The sequence below is a fragment of the Passer montanus genome, unplaced genomic scaffold (genome assembly GCF_014805655.1).
Source record: "Passer montanus isolate IOZ18808 unplaced genomic scaffold, ASM1480565v1 scaffold20, whole genome shotgun sequence".
NCBI classification, from domain to species: Eukaryota; Metazoa; Chordata; class Aves; order Passeriformes; family Passeridae; genus Passer; species Passer montanus.
The window spans coordinates 3933680-3952198 of record NW_024366592.1 but is presented as its reverse complement, the minus strand read 5'-3'; the positions used below and the strand labels follow the sequence as shown (position 1 = coordinate 3952198).

The following is an 18519-nucleotide window of genomic DNA, read 5'->3' as shown; positions in this document are numbered from 1 at the left end:
TTCCTAGATGTAATCTGTAACTGTTAATTACAGCTCGTCCTGTCTTTCCTCACTGAAGTCAATTCCTGTCCTTTCTCCTGTTCAGGAGGTAAGAGGATAGTAAAGGATCTCTTAAGGGAAAAGGACTGAGTAAGTGATGAAGGCAGAGAAGGAGGAAGAGGAATAAATGCTGAATATTCCAAATGTTTTTACAGTTAGAGCAGTGAGGCAAACCACGGGAGTAGGTCCTGTTTGAAACCTGAAACTGATTTCGGGGTTGGACTAATCCCAGAGTTTGTGTAAATTTTCCTGGTTCAGCTCTAACTTCCAGTCATGTGGCATCATTCTCCTTGCCTCCAGCACTGCAGTACCAGGCTCCCCCCACCTGGGGACACCTGGGGACGGTGACAGCCCTCCTGCCCCAGGGCTGAGCCCTGCCGTGGCGGTGCCTGGAACTGCGGCTGCACCGCACGGGGCAGAGCCGGCCAGCCCAGCAGAACTCCTCCCTTTCCTGCACGGAGCTGCTCGGAATGGCTAAGGGAGTGTTCTTCCAACACTGCTTACAGGTTCTTCCTTTGGCCCGCTAATTGGACGGCCCAAGCAGCTCTGGCTTTGCTGTCACCTCTGAACCCCTGTGAGGTTCCTGTCTGGCTGTGCCGGGCAGAGGGGCACAAACAGCTCCCAGCGGCGTTTGCTTTTTAAATTAATGTTTATTTCTGTATTGAAAGGGGTTGAAAGCATATTTAAAAACAGCAGTGCAGCTCCCATTCGTGTTCCAAACAGGCACAGCTGGAGGTGCTGCACCTCAGACGTGCCAGTGTCACCCCTGGCCGGGTGTGCAGCCACAGCTTCTGTCCCCTGGCCACAACCCCCCTGCTGCCCCTTGTATGAAAATCTCTGTCTCTGTGCTGGAATGCAGCACTGAGGGAGAGACAAGCTGCATCTCATTTTTAACAATCCATTCTGTTCCTGCTTAAGGCAATTTACAGGTAACACCCACTTGTAATATGGCCACAAGTCTCGCGCTGCAGAAGCACAGCGTGGTTATAGGAAAAGGCATCTGAAATACATAATAACCTGAGAGTACATGAAGTTCTTCTCTGTTGCTTCACTATAATGTACAGCAGAGTCCATGTGACACAATTTGGAAAGCCAGCTGCAGCCTTGTGATGTAATCCATGAGAGAGGCACAGATCCCACTGGGTGCCTCACGTAGGTTCCAGTCTCCTTTTCTTCAAGCTCTGACTTCTCCTGAGGGGGCTGCACCCTGCCACAGGGAGAAAGTGAAAAATGGACATTTTTTTCTGCCTGTAAGTATGTTCCTCAATTCTAACTGTTCCTCGATAGGACAGTAGGATGGAAAAAGCAGTTTTCCAAGAGCACTGTCCCAGCTTCTGCAGCCAGGTCCAAAAGAAAGGAATGTTTCCCAATCTCCCACGAGCCCCGTGAAGCCAGAGCTCAGTCACTCGTGGCAGCACCTACCTGGGGTGTGCTGGTGGGCACAGCTGGTGCTGGGGGCTGCAGCAGGGGGCTGCAGCTGAGCCAGCCTGGCAGCAGCTCTGAGCTGGGAGCCCCTGTGGGGTGTCCTGCAGCGCGCGCTCATCGGCCGATGGCCACGGGGCGTCTCGGGCGCCTGCTGTGCAGCTGGGCAGGGCTCTGATGTCTTGGCACCTGTTACCTTCAGGTCAGTGCTCTCCAAGGAAATGTCCCAAAGTTCAGGATCATCTGGAAGGAATGAGAAGGGGATCCATGACACAGGAGTGTACTGCAGGAATGGCAGTAGCTCCAAGTTCTTTTCCTACAAGCAGTGACCACTATAAAATTTAAACTGTAAAGCATCTCTCATGTCAGTGCTCTCCAATTCTTCTTACACTGTACTCTGAATTAACCTGGTTTAAATGCCAATGATTTAACACTTTATTACTCATCACTCTTTGGCTAACCTGCAAAGAACTCCTCTTCTATGGCCAGCTCCTGTTGCACTTCTGCTGGAGTGCTGTGCTTCGCAGGAGCATCGGATTTTGCTGCAAGGAGGCAACACAGGAAGAGATTAATTAAAAATACAGACACACCCTTTGACTCCTTAGCAGAGCACAAATCTGCAATGACAGCCAGCACTACCACCAGGTACCTCTTTTGTCCTAGAGCAGGCTAAGGCTTGGAAGCTGAACGTGGTAACATTCTGTACCTGATGACATCTAATGAGCAGCTGTGCTACTTCAGTGTGGTTTTTAGCCTGTCCATCACCATGTTCCTGCTCCTTTAATGTGGTTCTTAGCCTGTCCAGCACCATGTTCCTGCTCCTTTAGTGTGGTTCTTAGCCTGTCCAGCACCATGTTCCTGCTACCACAAGGCCCCAGGCTTCCCTGTGAGCCAAGGGCAGTGTATCAGTAGCTCGGGCAATGTGTGTTTGCTGGCAGCTTCCTCAGCCAGGTGCTGCAGCCTCAGCTTGGATGCAGCAGGTTAATGGTGCTGGCAGAAACTGCTTTAGGGTGGCTGGAAAGTTGCAGATGTAATGATGCAGGTTTAGAGCTGACATTCCTGACACTTTTGGAACACAGAGGGGGAATATATGATAATGCTCCCGCCTTTGGCCTGTGAGGTGTGTTGATGGCACAGCACAACAGCACATGAAGCTGGCCAGGCTCCTGTACTGCGGGTAGCCTGTGCCTGCCAGCAGCTCTCATGGAAAGAGCCAGGTTGGAATGCCACTCCTCACCCTGTTTGCTGCTGGGAGTGACTCCTGGGACCTGCTGCTTCTTCTGCATCTGCTCCCGGAACTGCTGCTGCAGCCGCTTCTGGCGCAGCTTCCTCTGGTAGGTGGCATCACACTCCATGGCCAGGGAGTCTGTGCTTCTGTTCTCCCACCCACAAACACAAGGTTAAACAGGCCTCAGCAATTACATTTTGTGAAGAAAAAAGTCGTTAAGAAATAACAGTAAAGAAAATCCACTGAACTGGTGCTTTATGGCACTTTGGAATTGAGCTGTCTAAATGTTTTAAAAGGCCCAGTAACTTCGACAGCTTAAAAAAATACATTTATTTGTAACAGCAGTCTCACCTGGGAGCATTGGGCTGTTTCTGGCCTGCTGTCACAGCAGCCTCTGTCTGGCCAGGCTTACAGCCAGGTGTCACCTCACAGTGCTGTCTCCCTGCTGCACTCTGCCTTTCCATGTAGCTGCTGTATCTTGCTTGCTCTATTTCAGGCTCATAGTCCTGCATTTTAGCTTTGACCAAGTCTAACTCAGGGGGTACCTGGTCAAGGAGAAAAAAGAAAAGGTTCAGAAATTTCTATCATCAACTTAATGAAATAAGCACTGGTTAAAAATCTATTTTGTTTGCTTGAAGCTGAACAGTAAGTTAGAAACCTGAAATGCTCTTTCAGTACCCAGTTCAGTCAGTTAATCATTGAATTCCTGTGACTTTGTGTTGGTTTAATTGTTCAGTGCTGCAGGGCAGATGCTAAGGTCTCCCCACACTGCTCTGCAAACGAGAACAGGATTTCACAGCTTCTCACAGCCTCACAAGGCTATTGCTGAGTGAGTTTGTTTTACCAGTCCTTTTTCCTGCTTGTGCTAAAGGGCAAGGCCAACCCTTACTGAGTTCTGAGGAAGGTACACCATTCCTGTTTATTAAGGATGGGATGTTTTGGCTCTGTCACCTTACAAGTTTGTGGCAGTGCCTCTAATAGACAATGTCCCTGGCAAACCAGAGACCTGGGCCATCTTTACTGTGTGAGGTGCCACTTTGGATCTGCTCCTACAGTATTTGACAGGCTCTAGGCCTCTAGCAGAGCTTGGCAAGTCCTGCTGTGATTGAAGACAGCTTTGCTATCAGCAGCTGCAGAAAGCTTCATTTTCCCTCCTTGCACAAGGCAGGTCACTGCCCAGAAGCCTCCTGCCCCCAGCTGGTGCACAGCAGGATCCATGGTGGTTCCCGAGGTGCCACTTCAGGCACACCCTGCCTCGTGTGTGGGAGCTGTTTGCTGGGAAGGCTGCTGGCCTCAGGAAGCCTCAGGAAGGGGATGCACTGCTGGCAGCACTGGCAGCTCTGTGGCTGCAGCAGCAGGGGCAGTGGGGCTCTGGCAGCCCTGTGCTGCACCTGCCGGGGAAGCTTGCTCACGGCGCGCAGGTAGTCCTTGTCCAGGATGCAGTTCCCAAGAGCATTGCCAAAGCACCTGAGAAACAAGAGGGCTCACTGAGACTGAAAACCTTCATCCCACAGAACTTCTGAAAATGGGCAGGTGCTGATCTTCACTTACTTGAGAGCTCTCTTCAGTCCATCTGTTACTGCCTCCTTTCTTGCCTTTTCTAAGGATAAGGCTTTAGACTTCAGGCCTTCACTGACGCCATAGCCCACATCCTCATGGTATGACCCATCCTGCAGTGCAATTTCAAATACAAGAGGGTTTTATACACGCAGGTGCTGTGCTTTCCCAGGCCTGGGTACTTCTCTTGGCTGTTTGTTCCACAGCAAGGTCAACGTTTGGGACACCAGCAGGTTCCCCAGTGCAGGGCAGTACCCGAGGACTGTGCTCTGACCCATGCAAGGACTTCCATTCACAGCTTCAGGCAATTGCTCAGCTACAGTCAGCCAACAAAAAAAACATTTACCTTAAGCTGAACTTTCACAAAAGCACAGACACCCACGTAGAACCTGCCATTGTTGAGGTCAACAAAGTCTGGAAGGAGATATTTTAAGTGTTAATGTATAAAATCAATAGTGGAAAAGCAACTGCTGTCTATGAAAATAATTTCTTTCTTATGATCTAGTAGAAGTTTGCAGTTTGCAAATAACTTGCACGAGATTTTATAATGGACAAAAAGCCTGAATTTCTAAGGAATGACTAATTATGGCATTATCTGAGAAAGGTAGAAGTTTGGAGGATGTCAGTCCTTTCTTGACTGAAAAAGGGGAAAGAAAACCATGGTGCAGAATAGATGGAAAGCAATGAAGTAAGTTGTTCTATTTCTAGAATTTACCAGCCTGAGTTAAGAAAAGATTTCTGAAGGTGGGGGAGAAGGAAGAAGGTAATTTAAGCTGCTGCTTTGACCTACTTCAACAACCAGTCTTCAGCATAAGCACAGCAGATCTGCAAACAAGGACAACACTCCTCTGGCAGGCACATTTTCAGCTATCAGCATGGAAGAGGCTGAAGCTTTAAGATCACCTGAACATGTTATAATTGAAAAGTTTTCTGTTGTAAAAACCTCAGTACTAGGTGTTAGCTAGAAGAGAAATCTGCAGAAAAAGAAGGGTCCCTAAAGATTAGGGGAATATTAACTGAGAATATCAACTGGTTGGAGTCTAAAAGTTACAGGTGAGTATGCAAGTTGGCTTAGGACTGCTGAGTGTTAAATAGTTTAATTGTAATTACTCTTGACTGAGTGTACCCACAGAGATCAGAGACTTGATTAGAATAGCTCAAGAATAATCATAAACACACTCAGAATAATGACTGTGACAGCTCTAAAATGAAAACAGAAGCTCCATTATTATTCAATTTCTCACATTTTTACTAACTGTTAAGACACCTGGAAGTTGCTCATGCCTCTGCCCAGCTTTGCCCCCACGAGACCCTTACCAACATTCTGCTGAGTGACTGAGTGAGCCCAGCCATTGAAGCCAAACATTTCATTGGCCAGACTGATGACCTTGTGACCCTCAATGTAACAGACCTGAAAAGAAGAGCATGTACAAATAAATATATTTATAAATACATAGCCTTGTGCACACATCTCTGCACACTTTATTTTTACCAGGGATTACACATACCATCTTACACTGAGGAAACCCAGCTAAATTCAAGGTTCAGATAATGTGAATAAGAGGCTGATGGTGCAGCTTCAGGTGCACTATTCCAGCAAATGTGGTGGGGATTAATATAACAATAAATATGACTTAATCAACAGAAGGCAGAACGGCCACTAAAGATGGTAAATGGAGTCACTGTTATATAATGTTTCATATAACCCAAGCCTGGGAAAAAATAGGGAAAACACCTCAGTGTTGCACAAGTAGACAAATATTCCATTGTAAGGGAAGAAGCACTGAAAAATTGAGTCTATTTTTAAGTGTAAAAGGAAAATCTGTGGCTCAATAAAAGCCAGAACTTATGCGCTGCTCACTTTGCATTCATATCTGCATGTTAAACTACTAGAGGGAAATTAACTTTAAAAAACAAAAAAAAGGAATACTGTAACAACTTAAACCGTAGTTTTCCTGGGAGAAATTGAGTGGAAACATGATGTTTGTCCCTACCTTTTGGCCTCCTCCTGCCTGCCGGCTGCTGATGTAGTCTGGGCCCAGCCTCTGCCGCAGCGCGTGCTGAATGGCTCGGTGCTCGCTGGCTGTGTATTGGTACTGGGCAGAAAGAGCACAACACACACCTCACCCACCCTGCCTGCCTCAGCTTCCCCCCCTCTGATGGCACTGCTGTATCCCAGGCCTCCCAACGTGTGCATCAGCCACTTTCTGAAACTGGGTGTAACACCTCAGGGTGCTTACGTACATTAGGCTGTTCTTTTTTCAACTTACTCTTGATAGAGACAGGCATTAATTACTGAGCTGCAGCAATTATTTTTCATTTATAATCCTAACCACAAACACACACATAAATTTCTATATTACTGCTCAAAACCAAAACATAGTATCTCTGTGACCAACAAGAAAATTGTATGTAAGGACTCCAACAGAACTGAAGATGAACCATACTCCACTGCCACGTGTCACCAGGGCAGGGAGGACAGCAGCCCAGGAAAGCAGTCAGAATAGGAATTTCTAGAGTTATCCAATTTCTTTGGATAACTCCAACCCCACTGGTGTCATTGGAGAACACCAGCATCACGGAAGCCTCAAGTGTTGTAAGTTTAGGTTTGTCTTAGTAGAAATCCAATTTACAAAATGAAGCCTGAATGTATGTTTAAGGGTGTGAGAACTAAAAAGCTCATGTTGTTATGGCCTGAAGTGGGACAGAACAGAGGTTTCACCACTTAAATCATAAATATTGTGTATGCTTGTACTGGCTGCTCAAACAATTCAGCAGAATCAGAATCTTTTAGTGTGTGTGTGAGTGCCATATAAATTCCAACTCCTGCCAAACTGCCCTAATTTGTATTTAGTTGTATTTAAACTTAACAGTAAAAATTTTATCTTTTTCTGACTCTAGCCTGTAACCAAAAAAACCATAAGGAAAAAGGGAAAATACTCAAGCTTGTGCCACATTCAGGAAGTATGTAGAAATGCCTATCATGGAGAAGAGAATTCACCACCAAAAGCTCTGCTCAGTCCAGATACAGTTTTCTTTTTTCAGTTTATTTTACAATGTTTCAAAATAATTTTTTAATAGTTGAAAGCAGTTGGCTTCTCTGAACCTGTACTAAGAATATGTGTCAGCATGACTCAGGCCATCTGGGAATAAGAGAGAATAAAATGAGACTCACTTTTAAGGTACAAGATGTAAAAACCTTTTGAGAAGAATCCAGACCAATTTATTACAACTCAAGGCATGCCAAGACTATTGCAGAGAAAAAAATGTGAAGTACAGTAGGGTGCAGCATGATTCCAGCCTTACTGTACCCAAGTTTAGAAGGAATAAACATGCAGAGCAGATTTCCACTAGTGTGGGCATGCAACTTGCATTTCTTCTGGGGCCAAGGGAACTGACCTGTCCAAAGGAAGCCACTGGGTCCCCAGTGTTGGAGCTGCTGCTGCTGCTGCTGTAGCTCTCACTGTCCTTCCCCTGGCTCTCAGGCATCCCTAGGGATGAGAGAAAATATAATGAATGAAGAGGACAGAACTGACAGTCCACAGGAAGACATGGCAAAAAGCTTATTCTAAATATCACACTGGTAGAAAATTCTGAATATGTTTTTTTTTTTCCTTTTAGGTAAATGTGAAGGTGCTGTACCATGCCAGGGAAGGAAAAAGAATTCCCTCTTTCAGATTCTTCAGCACTGTCTTCCTGGACCACATTTAATATCCATTTCTAAAACTTTACTCAGCTCTACCCTGCCTTGTCAGTTTTATTTTGGATTGCAGTTTGACTGTAATCACTCTGCCTGCTGCTACATGGTGCCACATAAACCAGCCAGGCAGAGCTGAGAGCCACAGAGCCTGTCAGAACTGCAAGAAGTGGTACCAATAACTCAGTAGATGGCACCCTTTTCTAAGCCAGTATCCAACACCTCCCAGCACTGCACGGCCACTCCCCCCTGCTCTGGAGCAGTTGGCTGGGGAGATTGTGGATCCAGCTGTGCCAGGGGCTGTAGCAGGACACCCAAATAACCCACAGAGATAATCTTTTATTGTATTTGCACTGAAGCTGAACACAACTGATAGCCCAGCACTCAGACTTTTGCAGGCAATACAAATACAAGACAAAATCAGACATACAAGAGAGCTGGAGATGTCAAAACAGTTTGAGAAAGCCTAAAATCCTCATGTGTTGTAAGTCAGTCAGCACCTGGCTAGCACTCTGCTTTGTTAATGCATTCCAGGTGTGGCACTTTTTAAAATAAGTTGTTTTTCCAGTCTCTAAACAAGAAATCCAAAGTTCATTGAGGACTTGGCAAACAGTCTTCTGAAAAGGGATACTGGTTGTTTCCTTGGCAAATGTGAGCACTGGCAATTATGCCAAGTGTAGCTAAAATTCTCCTTAATTTTGGTTGGCTAGAATTATTCCTCTCTGGTCCCAAACTTGTGTAATTGTACAGTGTTCATACACATGAATGCATTTTCCATCAGAAGTTAGCAGCAATTTGTAAACACACTTGGCTTTGGAAAAGAGCAAATGGAAAGCAACATTATCAGGAGAAACACTTGTGATTTAAGCAGGCTATTTCCTCTGCTCAGCAAAGAGTTCACTGCATGGGGAGGGAGACAATTAGAGAGACATAAATAGTGTGTGTGGCCAAGGGAACTGAAATTTGAACAATACTGTTGCCTCCACTCACACCCCCAAGCTGCCTCAATCAGATCTTAATCACTCTGAGTCCTTGGGAAGAAACAATGACTGAAATGTCACTTGCCTACAAACACTGTGACCAATTTATGCAAAGTAGGTGGGTGGCATTTTGATGCAAAATTGCTTCATACTGGTTCTAGTTAAAGTCCTTCAAGCTTTTATATGGTGTGCACCACTACCAGTCTAAATTTAGTTGCCAGTGGTTTGTGTTCAAATTATGTGTGAATCCAGTCTGAGTGGAGGAGACACAAGATGCCAGTTCAGTTTCAGGCTGTACCTGCAGGAGCAGCTCCAGCTGTGAGCCTTGTTTGAACCAAACCCTCCATCAGAGCAATGTGGGGGTTTTGCAGCTGGGGAAGTGCAGCACAGCAAAGCCCTGTGTCTCAAATTGTCTGAGCATTTCTGAGTGACAGAACTCGGGTACAATGTGGGGGGACAGAATGTAGGAGAATGGAGGTGGTGCAGAAGGCAATCTCACCCCTGAGGAGCTGCAGCTGTACTAATTACCAAAGATTAGGAACAGGGCTGTCCTTAACAGGCCACAGCTGTGTCCAATAAGGATGAGTGCTAGAAAAGAGTGGGTTAGCTGGAGTTTGTTGGCTGTGTGGTGAGGAGGAAGGAGTCAGTGCTGCGAGGAGCTGCCCATGAGCCATCACTGAGAAGGTATGGAAGTTTTGCAATAAGATAACAACAATATAAAATATTAATTAGAGTAGGAGCTGGGAAGAGAGAGAAGTTAATTGTCTATGTGGAGCTATAAACTTGGTGCTGGAGCCAGGGAAGGCAAGGTGCTGCCATTCCTCATTGGAATATTGTTTCCTCCCTACCCTGCCCTCTCCCCACAACATTTTAACCCACATGAAACATTAATGCTGAAGTAGAGAATAAGCTATTCACTGGAGTGCTCAAGAGCCTCAGACACCCTCTGAGGCCAGGGCTGTGGTAGGAGGCTGCCTGACTCATTAACCAGTGTTCAAATATGCCCTATTTTTAAACCAGAAAGACTAAAAATTAAAGTTCAAATACATGTTTGAATATGCAGGATGATACAAGCACTTTATCAGGTTAAAGGTACCCAGGAATTATAATTTACTATCTCTGTGGCAATGGAATAATTATTTATTATTTACAGGGAAATCTTTTGAGTTTAACTGGTAGTGTTCTCAGGAAATTTTATTGTTACTGAGAAGGAGTCCACATAAGACTAGAGGTGCAGCACTGTGCTTCAAAATATTGCCTTGACACACTAGAACAGGTAAAGAAACATAACAGCTTTTACTACTACCTGTTTTGATCTTGTCTTTCAAAATTTGAACACATTAGGTACATAATCAGAAAAAACAATCCAGAAAAACCAATCTCTGTTTTGGGAAATTGGCTATGAAATGGTAATTTTAAACAGCACTCTACAAGTAGGTATATTTGCATGGCGGTGAAATTGAGCACTGCTGAGACAAATGTGTGTGTAACACAAATTCCTGTGCAGGAAATAAACCAGTCTTCCAGAACTGCTAATCCTGAACTTAATCTGTTCAAGTGTGTCTACCACTGTGGGGCTACAGCAGCAACACCTTCACCTGCCACTATCCATTACCCCCACAAATTTATTTATTAATTCATGTCTTTTCCTATCAGTTCCACTCTGCCTTGACAAACCAGGTTTTTGAACCATGCTCCAATCCTGAGGTAGGAGTGCCAGTTCCCAGTTTTCCTCACCTGTGAGGTGGAAGCAGGCAGTTTTGCATCACTTCAGAATAGTTTGCATACCATGCATTGTGCAAGCACCACAGCTTGGGCAATGCTCAGCTAGAACAGGGCTGTTCCAAGGAATTAATCCCAGCATCCTTGCCCTCTCTGCCTGCTAAGCTTCCTTCACAGAGAGGCTGAGTAAAATCTTCCACATTCTTTCAATAAATGCAATTCCACTGAGCCCAGCAAGAGCAAACAGTTACAGAGGCAGCAAGTGGGATTTAGCAAGCACTAAAGATAATGCCACATACTTAACTTATTACTCTAAGAAAACATCCAAAAAACTTTGCAGTTTTATATTTCTGTGGAGTTTTCTTTCCTCTGAGAAGCATAAACTATTTTATAAGCTGATTTACCTGTTATCCAAGGTGCTTTGACACAGAGCTGAGGTACCTCTTTCAAGTGTAGTGGGGCAGATGTTCTTAATCCAGGCAGGCCTGTGCCACTCCACAGTTTAAAGGAGTGGAAAAGAGATGATGCAATTGCTCCTGGATAAGCTGCACACAACAGAACTCCCCAGTTTTCATTTCTGATATCTCTAGGTAAACAACCTTGATGACTTGAGAAAAGCAAGGTAATGTCCTGTGAACTTCAACAGGAGGAAAATGTACTCACTGCTAGTTAAACATGGAAATTCAGGGGCAGCTCAGGAGACTGAGTGTCTGCTGCACACCCAGCTGGCCTCAGGTGCTGACAGAGCCTTCTGCATGCCCCTCACTCATTCAGGCCACATTCTGTAACAAGAGGAAAAAAAATAAGGTGTCAGATGGCATGTTTGAGCTCCCTGCAGTGGTTTAAAGAAGCTTGTTTTCAAGGCACACAAGCAGCACTGTGACAATTCCTGCTCAGTTCCAGCACCTCTGTGCAGTCCCACTTACCCACTGGAATCTGTGTGGCTCCAAAAGCACAACTGAACTCTTTTATTATTATTTATTATTACTCTTGGTGTGTCTAGGATCCTGATCCTCCCTGCCCTGAACAGAAAACACTATTTCTGGTCCCACTTCTTTAACATCTTAATGAACACAGGGGAAAACTCTTTTCTTCCTTTTATACAATTTTGGAAGAGTAACGGTGCATTTGTGGGGGTGTGTTGCTATTTAAGAATATTTGGATACACCTAACGTGTGAAACAAAGTTCACCTGGTCAATTCCTGCGTTTTTTGGGACACAGGATGAGACATTCCCCTCCTTACTCACTGTGCTGTTTGCTGTCAAGGCAGCCTTTACAGAGCTGCCACAAGTTCACTGAGCACCTGCTGGAAGCTGTTTAGGGGCCTGCTTTCCCAATAATTACAAATCCAGCCCAGACTGCTTAGTTTAGCTGTGTTTGCTGTGTTTTAGCCTGCATGTTTGTCAAATTTTGCTGGTCAAGCCTCCAAACATCTTCTTTAATAGCAGTGGTGTGTGTCAGCTACCCCTTTGCTGTGTAATTTTGGCCCATTGCAATTTTTGCATTCCAAAGGGTCAAAAAAAGTTTCATTAGTTAAAAATGCACCAACAGCATCCTAGGAGTCAGGTCATTCCCAACAGTTCTAAATTTGAAATACATTTGCTTTCCAAGAATATAAATCCTCATTCATTTCTCACATTGCTTAATTCCTTTGCATTTACTCACTACCTGCATAAAAAATATTTAATTAAAGGGACTGACTGGTACTCCTGCACAAATAATCTGTTTGGTATTATTAAAAAAAATTCCTTACAACCATAAACAGTGACCAAGGGGTAAAACTAAAAGAGAAGAGCAACAACTCTGTGATTCTGGTTTTTCTCCAGGTATGAAACAGTAACAAAACCAGTCACAAAACCAAAATTGAACCATCTGCTCTTCCAGGAGTCTCACATCCATGCAGGCAGAGTAAAAAGACCTTGCTCTGGAGATCAGACCAGGCAGGAATATTACTCAAATATCAATTATTTACGTGGGTGCTTCTTTCTGAAAGCCTGTGAGTGGACTTATCACCACACCATTGATGTAAAATGCCAAGCTGTGCAGCACAAGCCCACTGTGATCAAAGGCACAGGGGACACCCCTGCCAGCCAGACCCTGTTAAGGGGGCACACTGATTGAGCTGGGGTGAAAAACCTAAAGCTCCTAGGCTCTGTCTTCCTCCAGAAAACAGAGGAAATTCAACTTGCTTATTGCTAAATGGAAAATTGAAATTGACAGGGTACTCGAGGCGTGGGCAAGCCTGTATTGATTTCCATCCTTCTGCCTTTTTAGCCAGCAAGACAAGTATAAATTAATAAATTATCTCTTTTTTTGGGGGGATACCTTGGGCTTGACAGAAGGCCTTAGATACAGTAGCATGCACCATATGAGCCTCAGAAATTAATTTAAAACAGAGAGTAGAAAGGGAAGCTCGGGTTATCGAGACCTCAGTGGATATCGGCCCGCCACAGGTCTGAATTATAATATAAAAACACAAACCACAGCAAACCCAGCTTGGGAGGAGTCCTGCTGGGGTCACTTTGCTGTCCGCCCGAGGCTCCCTCAGGGAACACCGGCCCCTCGCCCGCCGCGGGGGAGGGCGCTCCGGGGAGGCCCGGGTTCGATTCCCGGTGCCGGGCTTAGTGCCCTGTGCCCGGTTCGGTGCGCGGTGCCGGGTTTGGTTCCCGGTGCCCGGCTGAGTTCCCGGTTCAGTGCCCTGTTCCCGGTGAGTCCTGCTGGGGTCACTTTGCTGTCCGCCCGAGGCTCCCTCAGGGAACACCGGCCCCTCGCCCGCCGCGGGGGAGGGCGCTCCGGGGAGGCCCGGGTTCGATTCCCGGTGCCGGGCTTAGTGCCCTGTGCCCGGTTCGATTCCCGGTGCCGGGTTTGGTGCCCTGTGCCCGGTTCGGTTCCGGGTTCAGTGCCCTGTTCCCGGGTGGGTTCCCGGGCCCTGCCCTGCCGTACCTGAGCCCCGCCGCGGCCTCTTCGCACTTCCCGCCCGGAGCGGCCGCTACGGCGCCGGAGAGCGGCCAAACTTCGCCGGGGCCGCGCGGGCGGTGACGGCGGCCCCGGTCCGGCCCCGGGCAGCGCGGCCGCAGCGGCCCGCGTCCTGTGCCGGGCGGGGTTCGGCCGTGCCTCGCACAGGCGGGCGCTGCCGCTCTGCCCGCTCGCCTCGCCGGTGCTTTTCCGCCCCTGGTCGCCCAGGCTGTCCTTGGGAAGCTTTTGTTATCCCGGGATCCTCAGCCGAGGCGGTGGTGAGCGGTGTCTCTCCGCCCAGACCTTGTGGTTTTGGTGTTTTCCCTGCCTGGGCAGTTTCGTGTGTTTCATTGCATCCCCTCCGAGCCGGTGTCAGCTGGCGCGGTGTGCTTTGTTTCGGGGCGTGCTGCCATCCTGGAGCCTGTGTCGGGAGCTGCTGCCCTTCCACATCTGTCTGCTTTGGAGTGTGAGGCTGGTTGGGAAGCACGCGATTTACTGAGCCTGGAATGCTGCGTGCGCTCTGGGAGTTTCACGCTGTGGTTTGTGCTGGTGGGGTGTGAAATGGTCCAAAGGGAAGCCCCGGTGGAAATGGGAGATGCCAAGATGTAAAGAAACACCTATGGAGGTGCTGGTGGTGGTGGGAAGCAGCACACAAGCCGAGAGAATGAACGAAAATGGATAAAAATAGAATTGTTCTGAAGAGCAACGCGTGTTTTACGTTTTGTCCCAGCACGTTTTGGGGGCCACGCTCAATTACGGCTGCAGCTGCATAGCCTGCTACCTCAGATCCAACAGGCTGTACCCACAGCCAGCTCTCTGCCGTGGCTGTGGGCTTGTAACTCTCAAACAATGGCCGAGGATGTCTGCAGCAGGCACCGCCACCAGCTGCCTGCCCTGCTTTGCTCCCTGAGATTATCGCGTCTGCAGCCGTAGGTGGCTGCACACACATCTCCTCCTGAGCTCCAGCCTGGCACCGTGCTGGAGCTGGTGCTGGAAGCTGCAGCAGCTCGGGTGTGTGCCCCAGTTCAGGGGCAGTTATGAGTCAGCACCCTCAGAGCTGTTCCAGATGGAACAGGACAAGAGAAATCACCACCTTGCCCGTGCTGCTGCGACTAGGGCTGGTAGTGAAATAGAATTGTTATTTTTTCAGTGAGTGAAAGCAGTGATTATACAGTTAACAGCTGCACTGAATGTAGTTCAGGTCTGGAAGCACAGTTCAGAACTTTGTCACAGAACAGCAGTTCCCAGAGCAGTCAAGTCTGTGCCTACTGTGTCATCCAGAAATTTGGAATTGTCTGAATCCGTCAGGCTGTAAGACGGGCTAGAGCTAGAAAAAAGTTGGGATCTGCTGAATGAAATGTGAGTTTATCATAATCTTTGATATGATTTGTACTTCTTCTACCGCTTCTGGGAAACCAATTTAAGTGTAATTAAATCACTGTTGGGATGTTAGCAGAAGCCTGAACTGAAGAGAACCTGCTCTCTGGACAATATTAAAGCATCACGTTTTTCATAATTTTTAGCTTTCTTTTTGATCCTGTTAGGAGCTTTTTTGAGATTCCATTCACATAACTTTTCATGTGTAATATGTGGCTAATGGCCTGATTAGCAAAAAAGGCAAGTTTGGTACTTATGTGGCCTATTCCCTTTTACTGAATTGCAAATCTTGGTGAGGAGAGAAACCCTGGCTGGTTTTTTGAGGCGTCTTTGATATTTAGTGGGTTCTTTTTTCTTTCTTTGAATATGCCACTTTCTCAGTTCCTGGTAGCAGTTGTATGAATAGAAATATTTCACTATGCTATTGTAACCAGTGCTTGAGTTCCTTGCCCTTATTTGTGAAGCAGGATACTCTCCCATTGTTATCTCTCATCCCCTCACCCCTCCCTCTTTTCAAGCCCATTCCCCTGAAAGCCTCTCTGGGGTGAGAGTTTTGTTACAGCTCCTACCTGGCTAAGCCACTGGAGAATGGTGCTGTGTTTGGAGGGTCTGGCTTGTTTCAGCTGAGTTGGTTTGGTCAGAAATCTAAGTGTGGAGGGCTGCATGTGGCTTTTTAAATAATAGACTTTAATCCACAGTGTGGTTCTTGACCCTTGCTGGCCACCCTGCTGCAAAGTGAGGGGAGGAGGGCTCTATCCACTGCAGCAGCAGAGCAGGAGATGCTGGAAAATCCAGTGCTGATGGAGCAGTAGTGGTGTTTTGTAGCACGTGGGCTCTGTCAATATCCTTGTTGTCAGGGTGAGATTATGATGGAATTTCTGTGGCTGGAGCGTGCTTGGCCTTGCACTGTGGTGTTGCCCGTGGTGACTTTGGGCTGGCTGGCTGCATGGGTTCACTAGTGCTTCTAGGCACTTCTGAAATATCTTTAGTGCTTTGAACATTTTGTTTCTGCTGTTAGGAAGTGGGCTGTTGGTTGCATGCCACCTGTGGGAAAGAGGGAAACAGCCATGGATAAAAACAAGGAATATTTACTGACTTTATACTCTAAAATGAGCCTGTAAACTCTTTAGCCATACAGTGACAGAAAATTAACATCCACAGGTCTTCATTCTTCTACATAATTTGAAGAGTTAATTTAATCAGTTTATTCCTAGGAAGTGATGTAAGTGATATGTTGGAGTTCTGATACCTGTTGCTTTCTGTGTTTTGCCTTTAAAAAGGGCACGTGATGGTTTTGTTTTCTTCACATCTGCTTTAAATTTAGGGACTTTTAATTACATCCCAGTCATTGCACAAAAGAAATCCTGGTGCTCCTAGCCAGACTCCCTACACATGAGTAAATAAAGGTTTAGCTGAAATATATGTATTTATTAGAATAATAATAAGCCTTTTTTATGGTCTTGTTTGTTTGGGAAAGGAGATAGAAAGAAAGGGGACTGTGATGGTGACAGCAGACCCTTTATGCTGCCACCCAGACCTGTGGGTATTATAAGAAACAAAATTTGATGTCAGTTAAAAGTGCTGTAGAGTAGAACAGAGCATGGGCTGTGTTAGGTGTTCCTTGCTGAGTAAGTAGATCCCCTGAAAGGAATTGTGTGCATGTGGGAAAGAAATTAACCAGGAAACTGATGAATGAACTTTTCTGGCTCTCATTTGCAGACTTGCAGGTGGTTTTTGCTGATGGGATACCTTGTAGGAATGGGAAGCAGAAAGGTGTCTAAAAAGGACAGGGAATCAAGGTGTTTCCATGTGCTGTGGTGCCATTCCTGCTAACCTTTCAGATGTAAAAAGTGTTTAACAGGAATGTCACTTCTGCTTAGAAATAAAACGCTCACTTGACAAATGAATGCTGTTTTTTCCCCTAAAACTGTTAGGGTCAGGGTTGATTACCTGCCTTTTACAGAACATATTTTTTTAATACATGTCAAAGTCACCTGAAGAATTTCAGGGATTTTCTGAGATTCTTTTCTGGGGTGATTTCTCTGTCTGTATGTGTGTGGGAGAATGTATCAATTCACATCTTGTGTTGGTGAGACAGAACAAAGGCTCTGTTACAGTCAGTGAACCTGGCAGATGTGGAAGTAGGTGAATTTAATACAAAAAATATAAAACAAGCATCACCACCATCCCCCCAGGTTTTAAAAAGGATTGGATATAAACAGATGGCAGTGCTTCAGCATTTATGTACTCTTTAGGAATGAGAGACAATTCCAGTATGAACAGTTACTTTTTTTGTCTTATTTCTGTCTTGATTTCATTCTTCATTATTGCTTTCTTGCTGCCAAGGCCACAGGGATATTTTGGTGAACAACCCTGAATTCCATGGGTTCAATGCCTTGTGTCCTGCATTGGCTGGCTTGCAGTTTCCAAAGTAAACTTGCTTCTGTCCTTTTAGTGTGTAATAGTAATTAATTTAACATAAAATAGTGAGCCTTCTTACCTTCCAAACTAGGCAAACCTAAAATCTACAAAATAGTCTTAAAAGACACTTTGTATACACTTCATATAAAAGTAATGTAGCAGCCATAGGTTTTGTAGCTGTGGGGTGGGCTAGGAAGTAACAGGAATTCATTTTTTCTCATGGTTAGCACACCTCTAAGTTGTTGTGAATCATGTCAATTCTCTCATTGTACCCACTGTTTGGATTCCTGGCAGAGTTTTACTGGAATGTAAGCTTTTCTTTGTTTGGAATGCCATCTTTCCTACCTGCCCTCCCCTCTGTTCTGTCTACTCTGCAGTCTCTGTCCTACTGTGTAATCCAGACATACCTACTTGCCATTAACTATTCGGGTGTGAATTATGTAAACGGGAACAATTACTACCTCTGTTAATGAAGTCTAATGTGTCTGCTGCAGTCCTTTATCAGATTAAAATGCCTCTTGTAAAGGCTGACTTTGCTTTTATTGTGAAACTGACATTCAAAGCTTTCCTTGTGCACACAGGAATCAGTGTGGCGAGGGACTTGTGTCTTCTGGATCTGGGTGTGTGGCTTCCAGAGGGGTCCCTGGGCTGTGAGGTGCACTTGTCTGCTCTGTGATCCCACTCTCCTACTCCTGACTATCAGGCAATGAGGAATTGTCTCCATAGATGTTGCATTTGTCACCTGGTGTCAGTCCTGAACACAATTTGCAGCAAAGAAATTCACAGGACTTGCTGAAGGCTGCAGGAATTACTCCGAAGTTCTTTTTGTTTTAAAAAACATAGGCTGGGTTTTCCCTGTGTTTCTGCAGCATGTTTGTATTTGGTTGCTTGCTTACCTGGATGTAGCTAATGTGCTATTAGTGTTTGTCTTGCAGTGGTGGGAGACATGAAAGGCATTGTTAATTTATGTGACAGAGAGATCTTCCAGAGGGCAGCAGAACTTTTTTTTTTTTTTAATGAATCTTCTGTGTTCTGTCAGCTGCAGATGGGAACACCAGCCCTCTGACCCTTGGTTCACATGAAATAATAGGTATAGGGGCTGAATGTGACAGCACTGCTA

General features: G+C 45.9%; 1 protein-coding gene across 2 annotated transcripts; it reads right to left on the bottom strand.

Moving 5' to 3' along the window:
• Window positions 1-710: 710 nt before the first annotated feature.
• On the bottom strand, window positions 711-13702 carry RAD52 (RAD52 homolog, DNA repair protein). Of its 2 annotated transcripts, XM_039707942.1 has the most exons (13): window positions 13590-13702; window positions 11309-11427; window positions 7646-7737; window positions 6241-6342; window positions 5564-5657; window positions 4593-4660; window positions 4241-4359; window positions 4081-4156; window positions 3041-3234; window positions 2699-2835; window positions 1923-2003; window positions 1462-1704; window positions 711-1246 (listed from the first exon to the last, which is right to left on the bottom strand). In XM_039707942.1, the coding sequence occupies exons 3-13, from the start codon at window positions 7733-7735 to the stop codon at window positions 1188-1190; spliced, it is 1263 nt and encodes a 420-aa protein (XP_039563876.1). In that variant the 5' UTR covers window positions 7736-7737; window positions 11309-11427; window positions 13590-13702; the 3' UTR covers window positions 711-1187. The 2 variants fall into 2 exon arrangements, with proteins under 2 accessions (XP_039563876.1, XP_039563877.1); XM_039707943.1 differs by lacking the exons at window positions 11309-11427; window positions 13590-13702 and adding an exon at window positions 11050-11280.
• Between the last annotated feature and the right edge of the window lie 4817 nt (window positions 13703-18519).

Bases quoted from the DNA above. Each gene is read 5' to 3' on its own strand.
- RAD52 (XM_039707942.1), bottom strand. From the start codon at position 7,735: ATGCCTGAGAGCCAGGGGAAGGACAGTGAGAGCTACAGCAGCAGCAGC. The intron at 4,661-5,563 runs GTAAGGGTCTCG...ATCTCCTTCCAG, and splicing joins AGTCACTCAGCAGAATGTTG to ACTTTGTTGACCTCAACAAT. The intron at 3,235-4,080 runs GTGCAGCACAGG...CTCCTTGACCAG, and splicing joins TGAGCAAGCTTCCCCGGCAG to GTACCCCCTGAGTTAGACTT.